The sequence below is a fragment of the Peromyscus leucopus genome, chromosome 18 (assembly GCF_004664715.2).
Source record: "Peromyscus leucopus breed LL Stock chromosome 18, UCI_PerLeu_2.1, whole genome shotgun sequence".
Taxonomy (NCBI): domain Eukaryota; kingdom Metazoa; phylum Chordata; class Mammalia; order Rodentia; family Cricetidae; genus Peromyscus; species Peromyscus leucopus.
This window is the reverse complement of record NC_051078.1, coordinates 24,262,554-24,274,678: the sequence shown is the minus strand read 5'-3', so window position 1 is coordinate 24,274,678 and position 12,125 is coordinate 24,262,554. Positions and strand designations below refer to the sequence as shown.

Genomic DNA, 12,125 nt, shown 5'->3' with positions numbered 1-12,125 from the left:
TAGCTTGGTAGGGAGGAAGGCAAGCTTCCCATTTGGTTTCCATTAGTGCTAGGGTACTTCTTAACAAGGAACACTAGAGTGCCTGTAGTGGGAAGCTGTTCCAGCTTTGACCTTGAAGCACCACCCCACTGAGGCAGCCAGTAACTACCACGCCTACCTAGGACTTGCCCCTGGGGCATGGCTAAGACCTGAGATCTGTACATGCTGGCCCTCTCTTGGCTCCTCGGATCCTGGATGCTGGATTGTAGACCAAGTCAGAGTTCTCCAGAGAACCAAGCTGGACTGCACCTCACCTCTCCCAGATCCTGTAACCAACCCCTCTACTGGGGTTACCCCAAAATAGACCTCCTTTTAACTACCAGATAAACTATGCGGAGTTGCCTTGTTAAATCCCCACATTAAGTGCCAGTTTTCTATCCAGCTTTAACTGACAGGACCCTACCATGCTGAACAGGGGTAGAAAGAGTTTAAGAGCCAGAGGAGGTAGACGATGCCAAGACAACAGTGTCTTCTGGACACAGCAGGGCAGTGGCACATATGAACTCAGGGAAGTTGTGATAGCATGCATAAGACCAGGCATGCCCAAACCAGACCAAGTTCCAGTATGCAAAGGGGCGATGAGCATGAAGTCCCACTAACCGAGAAGCTCTCAGCACCGGTGAAGGGCTGGGAAAGGAAGGATTAGTTGGTGTAGTCCCTGTCTGAGAAGTCAAATACACTCCACTGGAAGGGCAAACATCCAAGAATATTTGGGCAGCACAAATTAAAACCTTACTGGGGGGAATAAAAAGACAAAACATTGGCTGTGGAGGGAAGGAAGATAGATCTGGGACGAGTTGGGGGAAGGAGGGTTGCATATGTTCACAATTTATTGTATACTCTTCCTAACACTGAGAAAATATACCCTCCAACCTGCAGCCCCCAATTTTCCTCACTGGATATTTCTGCTCTGCCATGTCACAAGATGCCTTGAAAATCTACACAGTAGAGGCTTGTAAACCTGAGTATTTGGATTCAATGTGTGTCAGAATCAAGGGGGATGGGAATCTCTGCTTTAGTTACAAAGCTTCACTGGAAGGATTAGCCAATCCCTTTAATACTAATAGAACAAGTTTAATACTAATAGAACACGTATCAGGAAGGTGATCTTACTAATGGAGGGACCACCATCTACTCACTTCCAACTGACTGCCAGACAATGTACCACTTTACTTTCACGGTCACACTATCTGCACTCTTATTCCACTGGCACAGATGATAAAATGTGCCCAAGTTAGGGCCGTCCCTGTTCCTCTTCGCTTGGGCCAATTCTGGGCCACACTAATTATCCTTGAGTAATTATTAATAAACTCCACATTCTCTCAAAAGAAAAGTTATTTTCAAGAATTACATGAACAAAAACTTACTATAATTTAGTCTTCATAAATTTACCCAAATATTAAAAATTCAGTTATCTAACAATATAACATAGTTATTTGTAGACTTATTGTTTGGTTACTTGGTATTGAACTGAAAATATTTCATGTCCTAGGAAAACTATCGACTTCTGGGCCCCAGCATAATTACAAAGTAAAATTCTCATACCATTTGGTGATGCCGTAATAATCTTTAATAATATTCTGCAGAACAGCACGATAGAAGAGTGATTCAGTAGGCAGCTGAAAAAAATGCAGATATTTGTATAAGAATAATAAAAATTAAAACCCAGAGACAAAATTAATACTAGACTTGGGAACTTATAAATGTTACAAATCTGACTTTGATGTTAAACAAATAGTAGGATTTTTATAGTTTTTCTACTGTAAATTAAAGGATTACCCTGAGACTAACTCACTGAGAAAGTAATTCTGAAACAAAACAAGAAACTATAAAAGGAATTGGAGTAAATGGGGAAAGGTCATAATCAATAAAAATTAAGTTATTGCCCCAAATGGATTACTTATCAGCTAAAAGGGCAGAAATAAACTTTCAAGTCCATCCACATCATCTCTGAAGTCCAGCAGAGTCAGGAAGGACATGTGTGAAAAGAACATGATGAGGCCCTTTCCTAAGTGATGTGGACTAGAGGTAAGACCTAGGAATCACACTGTGACAGACAGTGCCTATGTGAAATGTTTTAAAAACCATGTCCAAAGCATGAAAGATCACAGCACCACAGCGTTGACAAGTAGAGAGAAAAAGGACAAAGGAAACAGGAAACACTGCTTGTAGGAGAAAAAACAGAGAGGTGCCGCATGAATGTTCTAACATTTTTTTCAAGTTTTATTTTATTTTTTAAATTATATGCGTATGTGTGTGTGTCTGCATTCAGGCATGCGTACAGGTGCCCACAGAAGCCCAGAGGTGTTGAAAACCCTGGAGCTGGAGTTACAGGAGTTTGTGAGCTGTCTAATATGGGTACTGGGAACTGAACATAAAAAACTATAAAAAGCCACCAAAATTTACCTCCAGAGACTTCTTGATACTGACAGTACTGGAGTAAAGAAAAAATAATGCTAGCAACAAGCCAGCATTCATACAAAATTACTATTTTCAAAAGAGAAAAATATGAGCCAAGATTAAGGAAGGCCAACGATAATGGATGCTTTGGAGAAGTCAAAGAAGATGAAATTAACTGCCCAATGCCTGGTCAAGTTCTAAGGTCAGATTTCAGTGGGGTGAGTATTTTACTGACTTAGTCTTTTCAAACTCTGTTCTCCTCTGAAGTGATAAATTGTAACTTTGATTCCTTTTCTTTGGATGCATGTTTGTTCTTGTGTGGATGTGTGTGCACATGTGCCGAGGACAAGCTCAGGTGTTTTTCCACAGGGATGGCCCATGTCTACCTTTCTTGTCGCAACAGGGTCCCTTGCTTGTTTAGACCTCACCAAGTAGACAGAGTGGGCTAGTTGGCAAGTGCCAGGGGCTGTTTCTGCCTTGCCAGGGCTGGGATTACAAATGCAGGCTGCCATACCTGCTTTTTAACATGGGGTCTGAATTCAGGTTATCTGGCGTGCAAGGCAAGCACTTTATAAATTGAGTTATCTTCCCAACTTTATTTTTTATCTATTTTTAACCAGAATAAGTATATTTGAATTCAGCAATAGTCAAACACTAAATAAAACCTTGTCTTTGTTTTAAGGCAGAAAACCTGTCACCTACAAAACATGGGACAAAATCAATTATCATTCCCAAGTTACTGTGAGCAAATGAAAGTTTTACAATTGCTTCCTAAGAGAAAGAGAAATGTTTATTCTTGGATGACTAGGCTGATCCATCCTGGTGAATACAGGGGGAGGGAGAGAGGGAAGGAGAAGACACTCATCCTTTCCCAGTCAGTCAGTCCTGTGCCTGACTATTCTAGGAGTAAACTGGGTGTGGCTCAGAACTGACTTTCTGTCCTTCACAAGTGATAAAGCCACCTAACTTTTAGTGCATTTTAAAACCAGGAAAAAACAGAGCGTATACCCTGATGCATGCATTCCTCATTCGATGCACAGGACTACGGCAGAGGACACAAGCTACAAATCATGGTTCTGTAACTAATTTAGGGAGCCAGACTGTATCATTAAATTTCTGCTGCATATCATGTTCTTATGTAAGGCTAAAATAATATCCAACTCCTCAGACTGAATGAATGCATGAGCAAAATCTTGGAAAACAAAAAATAATCACACCAGTCCACCAACATCATACAGGTTCCTCACTTTCCCAGGGCCTCAGGGAAACACTAAGGTAGCGTGTACTGTAGAAGTCAAGGATGTCTAGTGGGAGGAGAGATTGCAGTCCTAGAGTTTGTTATCTTCCAGTTGCCTCCTGCCTATCAGGGCACAATCATGACCCATAACTCACAGTCCTACGTATTTATTACCACAACTGACAAGAAGTTTGGAAAGCTCTATATTAGACTGAACTATTATTTTCAAGATAACCATTATTACTGGTGATGACAGCTGACACTGACTGAGCACTTAGTATTCATTTGAAACATTTTACCTGTGTCCCTCACTTTATTCACCATGATACATCTTAGGCAGGCAAAATTAATAGGAGAAAAAGCAGCTGCCACCACCACCAAAGGACCCATCAAAGTTACTGGTCTAGAGCAAGTCATACTTGTTATTGCAACTATTATTTCTAAAATACAATTAACTCTAATGTTCCTTGAAACAGAAACAATAGATTTTTCAAAATTTAGGTTCAACAGAATAATTTTATGATAATGTTCAAAAATGTTTTTTTTTAAATTCTTAAGTTTCATGAATACATAGACAATAATACAGTTAATGGATATTTAGGACATATCAAACTTCTATTTATACTTGTAAGCCTGTTTAGCTATTTTAACTTATTAAATTGAAAATGTTATCAAATAACCAAATGAAACATGTTTTAGATTACACTTCAATAATACATTACATGTTACATCATTTTCTTTGCTTTAGCTAACCCCATAAAAGCCTGATGGTCAGCCACAGCATTTGTTAGAAATATTTACAGATTGTTAATACAATATGAAGAAATGAGAGGTTAGTATAAGAGCATAATGTGGAAACTTTCTCAAAGCTCAATATATCGTTCCATAAGTTGACTTTACTTTAAACACACAGAGCATGTATACACTTGAATGTGCAGCGGTGACAAGCTGAGGTGATATTTATTAAAATCCATCAGGTTTCAAGTTCAACAGCAGGTCAAGTCTGAAGAGAAAAACTATCTTAGCTACATTAAACTCTCACTTACCCCTTGGCCAACTGCAACCCGTTCCAATGCCTTAAAGGAGAAAGAAACAAGACAAAGATTGCTGACACATTTAATCTTATGAGATTTATAAATCTACTCTAGAAGAATTTGCAATAGTGACAATCAAAAAGATTAATTAAGTGATAACATGTAAGCTTACATAGTTAAAAGTATCAATATTATTAAAGCACGTTAGCTAATATGCTTATATAAATTAGGAGTAATTTATAATGGAAAAGTGTCATACACACAAACACAATCACAGTCTGATTATACACTCTGAATTGTAGAAGGAATTAGAAAGCCACAGAATTAAAAATGGCAGAGTCTGACTCATGTTCAGTGTGGCTAGACAATCAAATCCAAAACTGCTCTTACGTATGATACAGACATAGATGTGTTTGTAAACTTATTAACATTTTATGATTTATGGGACATGTAATTTCATCTTTTTAGTTTTACTTCACTGTTGGGAATTAAACGCAGGTTTTTGTACGTAACTATGTGGGTGATCTATCAGTAAGCTGCCTCCCGACCTCTTCATTTTATCTTTTAGCAAGCAAACATGAACAGGCTGTAGGTGGAAGAGAATTTCAGGGGGAAAATATAATCTGTATGTTACATGAATTCAAAGCACATTCTCATGGGATCTAGCATCAGAAGAAACGGGACTTGTTAAAGCGTACAGTGTCCCCACGTGTTTTGAATGCTTGTTTGGTACTGGCACTACTTTGCGAGGCCATAGAACATTTAAGAGACAGTCTAGCTGGTGGGAACTGGTTACTAGTGGTGTCATGGTCACTCTTGCTTCCTGGTGTGCAGTGGTGTGAACACTATGCCCTCATTGCCGTGAACGGGGCTGCCTCACTCTGCCTGCCTCCCATGATGAATTTAGATCCTCAAGACTGTGAGCCAGCATAAAGCTTTCCTACAGTGTTACACTGTTAGGTACTATAGTCACAGGGACACAAATGTAACTAATAGAACACTCTGACACACTTTACAATTTATGGTATTGATTTTATACTTTAAAAATGCAGACAGTTTATATAGTATTTCCTAACATTTCTAATAATCATATTGAACATATGATATTTGCTATATAATTTATGTATGGAATAGGCCTTTACAAAACTCTTCATTTCTTAGACATACATTTCCACATTTATTGGAATATTAAGTATTTAACTAAATTTCTGTTTTTAAATTTTAATTAGAAAACATTCCAAACATAAGGTAGAGAAAGTATAATTGATCTGCATAAGCTTGCTATTCAAATTTTAAATCTCTGTGTTTTGCTTCAGGTTTCTAGGTTACCATAAATAGGTTTTTTTTAGCTATAGTTGAAATAAACACTTTTTGAGTTAAAATGTAATGTACAGACTATCTTATTTAAATGCAATTTTTAAATATGTATAAGATCATTGGCATGATCAGTAGCTTACCTGAAATTGAGTAGCTACTTAGTAACTGATCGTGACATGTTCTTTGACCCTTTATTAATATCTTTTTTCCTCATGCCCCACAGATGGGGTGAGGTTTGGGGGTGCTCATTGTATGAAAATGTGCTTCAGTGAGTATTACAGAACAAATGTACATCAAGTTAACTTCCCTAAAAAGTCTATTTCAATTTCTTGTCTTTAGGGGATAAGCCTGGCTTGTATGATTCCACGATCATGACATTCTGAGAATGACTCTCACTCTAATAATATTCTGAGCATGTTCCATTTACACATAAAATGAAGGATGAGGGGAAATTTCCAGAAGTACATTAAGTGTGCTACATAAGAAAATGATTATTTGAGAATAGATTTCTAAGCTATTCCTAGGATACAAAACCTCTGAAATTACTTACAAACACATAATAGTAGACCAGTAACTTAGAAACAATGGGCTTTGAATTAATCCATTTATCTAATGACTGGACTACTAAACAAATTGTCCGATGCTCTATATTTTATTTTTTAAAAGTTACTGTTTAAGTAAACCAACATGTTGTGATGACCGCATATACATAGTGAAATGATTTATACAGGTAAGCAATTCACATCTCCATTATCGTTTTCTTTTTAAGTGTACGTGGTAAGAGCACAGTGCTCAGAATATTTAAGTACATAATACAATATTAATTATGGTCTTGGTTCTATAATTTAGTTTTCTAGATTCATTCTTCCAAACTAACTACAACAATTAAGCTGTCTGATGATAATTATTCACCTGTAATATTTAGCTTGTTCTTTTGTAAGCTAACATAGTATCATGAACAAAGAATGCCAAGGGCTAAAGTATTCTACATTTGGGAACTCCAGTAAAATCAAACAAAAATAGTTTTTGACGAGCTACTTCATATTACACATAGTTTAATAGTTTCCTATTTTATAAGAAAATTAGAAGGTGAAAAGACTTTTGCAAATATACAAAGATACTACCAAACTATGTATAAAGTACTGAACTGACTCTGTGTTTAAGACCTGGTAGTTGAAACATTTCGTATTATAAATAAAACAACTACATGTAAACTTTTCTGTGATGCTGCATATAAAATGGATGGCTGAATACCTTTATCATTTTTTTTTTCACAAATCACGTTGTTCAAAAACATTAATGGTTATGCTTTGCTAAAATTTGGCATTTAACACAACCTAGCTAAAAAATAATGAGTTGCATAACGTCTGGATAAAGTTCTCATGTTTTCTAGAAAACACAGCCGTACCAAGCATGCTGACATTCTTGCATTACGGCCGCAACACCATCTCTCCTCTTTCAGATAGCGGCACATTGGAAAGCCCCAGTTTTCTTGAGCATATTCTGCAGATGGGAAAAATAAGGGTTAGTTAAATAAAATTCTTCCTCTTCCAGTTACAATAAATAATCTATTGAGAGAGCAAATCGGTCATTGAGGAAGTCAAACAGTCAGGAAAATGAGGTGGTGACAAGATGCTGAAGAGTGTGTTCCAGTTTGCTAACTGACAGCTTGTTAATGTTATCAACTATATTTGCGCAGCAACAGCTATCTTGTGTTTAAGCTCCAGACCTGATATTAGCCAATTTGCCAAAAACTATTTATATAAGATTTAGCAAAAGCAACTTAAAATTCAACAGTCTTCCTGTTTAGTGTAACCATAGGAGACAACTAATAACATACTGGACATTTATTGCTGACCTAACTTTCTAAAATGAAATAAAAATACAACAGCTGGCAATTTATTAAAGCAAGAACAAATTCATTCCCAGCAATAGTGAGGCATCATCTTTCTTGCTGCTGTGGTTACTTTTATGGAAGTACAGCTGTACAGACTCTTTTTTTTTTCCATTGTTTTCAGAAGCTGTGATGTTTTTCTGCTATACTCCCATTTGGCTCAACTGCATTTATGATTCAAATAATGACAATAAAAATCAACATTTCTACTGTCAACTAATTCAGACTTATACAACTTGCTAGGTCTCAAATACCTTATATGGAAATACTAAATCCAATATGCTCTTGGGAAGGCAAAGAAACCACTTATATTTTAAATTGTGGTCTCAGAAACAGACATCAATGTTATTAAAACTGTGACAAATAACTGAAAATTGAGATAAGCACACATTGTTGTTGGATTAAGAAAAACATACAAACTTTGAAAAAAATCCTTAAAAGAAAATGCAACTGAGGTTTAGTCTACTAAGAAATGTCTGTACTATGAAGGATTGGGTGACTTTTGATTAAAAGAGATAGTTTAAATTTTATGAAAAGCATAGATCACTGAAGTATTATATTAAAATTTATAATATACCCACCAAAAGCCAGACCCAAAGTCTAACTCGTTCCCTACCTTCAGAATTGAGTACTCATAATTCTAGTATTGATATGCTATTCAGTGCTTTACCTGTACTAATTTGGTTTAGTCTTTGTAGCAGTTCTAGGAACTAAGTATACTATTATTCCTAGGTTTCAGATAGGGAAACTGGGCATAGCCAGGTTAAGAAACATACTGATTTACACAATCTCACATGGGCAGTCAGACTCCAGAGTCCATGCTTTCAGTTATCAATCAAGCTGACATCCAATCCTCATTCACAATCTATCTCACTTACAATTACACAGGATTCATGTGGCATTGAAGCCTACCCAGACTGCAGGGTCGCTGGGCCACTTCTATTTTCAAGATTACCTAAAAGAGTGGTTTGCGTCTTACTGAAGGTTTTATGACTTAAGTGAGACATCATTCTTGGTTAACGGAAAAATTCCCATAGACAGCCAGATATTACCGCAAAGAGTGAAGTACTGAAGAGCAGGTATGCTATTTTATTTAACGTGGTTACAACAAAGCAGTCACCAATAAAAGCTAATTCCATCCTCTCCTTGTTCTTTGTACTCAGAGGGTTTAAGTGTTGAGACTGAACTGAAATTCCCAGTCTCCCACGGAGTCGCTGGAATAGCTAGCTACAGACTAGCTATTCTACATACAGTTGGCCAAATGCAGAAGCAATAGATGTGAACTCTTAGGCTATTGTGGTGGATGTATCTTCCCCCCAGCACCCCCCAGTCTTTCTCGAGCTGAATGGGATAACTGTGGTAGACCAACTACAGCAATGGAAAAAAAGAGGGGCAGAGCACAGAAAATAGAATGGAAGACTTAGGAGTCTCTGAAGCTGTTTGTAGTGGTCATCTCCATACCAACTCCATTTACCATCTGTGGACTGAAACAGAAATAGCCCTACATCTTGTTTAAGCCACTGTCACTTTGATGCTGAATCTATTATTTTTCCTCCACTTCTTCTCAGCTTCTTAGAACAAGTTAAATTTGTATTTAATCAACCTGATCTTATTAAGAAGCAAACCCCATGGGATAAAGGAAGCAATACCTTAAGAGCACCCATAAAGCACCAAAAGGGCAGTAATTAAATAGTTCTCTCCTAATTATTAGAGAAGTCTTTTTAAGGATATTACATTTGAACAGAGAATTAAATCAAATGAGAAAGTAAGCCATGAGAATATGGTCAGGTCTGTTTCCTACATTCCATGTCTATAGGTACATCAACTGAAGAGCAGCATAGTTTTAAAAATTCAGTCTGTACTGAATGAACATGGGCAGATACACTTTTCCATGTCATTATTCCCTAAAGAAAAAGGCACATCTCCTTCTATAACATCTACATTTAGGAGGTATCTATTCAATCTGTGAATGATGGTTAAGAATAAAGGGGATCTTCCAAGGAGGTTGCATGAAGATGTTATACTACTTTGTATGAGGAACTAGGACTTCTGCAGCTTTGGGTAGCTCTGGGGGAGCCTGTTTCCAATATCCTGCATAAAGTGAGAAACAACAGTATCAAGGATGATTCAATGAAAAACCACAAATAAAACCCCCCATGCTTCCAAAGAGATATGGGTCCCAAACAGCTGAATACCTTCTTAACAACTCAAAAATCGTAACTGAATAGCAATTTTCCAATCTCTTTAATATGCCAACCAAATACCTGTAGGCAAACAAGCTTGTCCCACTGAAAAACAGTATGAAAGTCAATTTATTTACTCAAGAACACAACACAAATTCCACTTACATGAAATAACAGAAGACACGCTCAAGACAAAAATAAACCACCCTAAAATCCTCAAGGGAAGCAGGTAGGCTAACTGCAGCTCTCCACCCCTCTGTTTTCTCCTCTAAATCCACTCCCCCAGTCTTACCCCCAGTTCTGTAGCAGAGCATCTGCTGCAGCTCCCACCCCCATCTCTAGTGGATCACACCTCCACTTCCTTCCTCTCCAGCCGCCAACTTCAGCAGGCATTCCCTGGTTACCTGGCAGCCAGGCCTGCTGGGAAAGAAGTAGACCAGTGAAGCAGGCAGGGGGGCTTCAGATCTTCACTCTTCCTTCCTCCACTCCTCCACAGCCAATCCCCCAGTCTCATCCCTGGCAGACTACCTGTTGGGGACTCTCCTCACTCTCTGTCCCCATCCCCAGGGGAAGCTACTCTGTATGTTACCGAAAGAGAAATACAAACACCAACCCAGTCACAATCCCTCTGATTTATGGTGCTGTCCTGCCTGCCTACAAGATATGCTAGGGCAATGGTGGCACAAAGCCTGTGGGAGTCACAACCAACATCTGATTTGACTTAAGGTCCACTCCATGAGATGGGACCCATACCTGACACTGCTTGGGTGACCAAGAACAGCTCAGGGACTTAGGGTAAAACCAAACACTACTGTTCTGAAATAATAAAAATAAATAAAATAAAAGGAGCAGTTCCCTGTTCAGACATCACTAGAGAAGCTTCCTCCTGCATCAGATGGGAACAAATATAGAGACCCACAGACAAACATTCTGCTGAGACTGATAGATAAGAGACCTTGAACACTCAGCCCCAAATGGGATGTCTCCATCAAATCCCTCCCCTTAGGGGTCAGGGAACCCCAAGGAAGTGGAAGCAGAAAGCATGTAAGAGCTAAAGGGGCTGGAGGACACCAAGAAAACAAGGCCTTCTAAATCAACTAGATGCACAGAAGAACTCAGACTGAGGCAACATGCACAGGGTTTATATGGGTCCGCACCAGATGGGGATCTAGAGCTGAAAAGAGAAGCAGACACATGTCTCCACCCCGATCTCCAATTGGTAAGTACTTGCAAATAAAAACTGAGTTTTCTCCAAGGGAGTCTCACTGGGGAAACAACTCTTAAGGGTAGGCTGCATGTTCATCAGTAGGTGGCCAACAGAAAACAACAGAAAAACTCGAAGGCATAGTTGGAAAGTTCCTTGTCTCATAATGGTATGTAAGGGCTTTTCCTTTTTAAAAATTTTATATATATATATATATATATATATATATATATATATATATATATCCTTTACGTATATAGTATGGCTTACAATTTACTGTGTTTTTTTTTTTTTTTAATGGGATTCCTGAGGGTATTAACGAGTGGTTCTCTGCATCTATATCTGTTTCTTGTGCCTTTTGTTGGGCTCTCTTTGCTTTTTTTTTCCTACACCAGTGTGTTAGTTTATGTTTTATCTTACTATATTTTATTATTTTCCCTTAGGAGCCAGTTTGTTTTCTAATGAGAGATAGAAAGGGGGTGGACCTGGATGGAAGGGGATGGGGGAGGAACTGGGAGGAGTAGAGGGAGGGACACTGTAATCAGGATATATTATGTGCAAAGGTATTTTCAATAAAATGGAAAAAAAATACATCAAGACTAAAAAACATATTCCAACCCCCAAACAATGGACTTATAATGAAATGTATAACTGCACTGCAATGCATCTCCCACTGCAAGAAGAAAAAACAGTATGTTTAACTCCTGCAAATAGGTTTTCTCATCTTTATGGTGAGAAAGAAAATTTAGACTGAAAAACATTACTTAATACTAGATTGAAAGAAATACAGAATTTCTGGAAAAATTCATTATTATAT

The 12,125-nt window shown here is 37.9% G+C and overlaps 1 protein-coding gene across 2 annotated transcripts in view; it reads right to left on the bottom strand.

The window, feature by feature from the left end:
• Mettl25 (methyltransferase like 25) overlaps window positions 1-12,125 on the bottom strand; it is a 76,642-nt gene that overhangs the window by 26,700 nt on the left and 37,817 nt on the right. For both annotated transcript variants that reach the window (XM_028883515.2, XM_028883514.2), the window contains exons 6-8: window positions 7,436-7,530; window positions 4,723-4,752; window positions 1,585-1,658 (exon numbers count right to left, since the gene is read on the bottom strand). In XM_028883515.2, coding sequence (XP_028739348.1) covers window positions 1,585-1,658; window positions 4,723-4,752; window positions 7,436-7,530 — 199 coding nt within the window. The remainder of the gene's footprint in view (window positions 1-1,584; window positions 1,659-4,722; window positions 4,753-7,435; window positions 7,531-12,125) is intronic.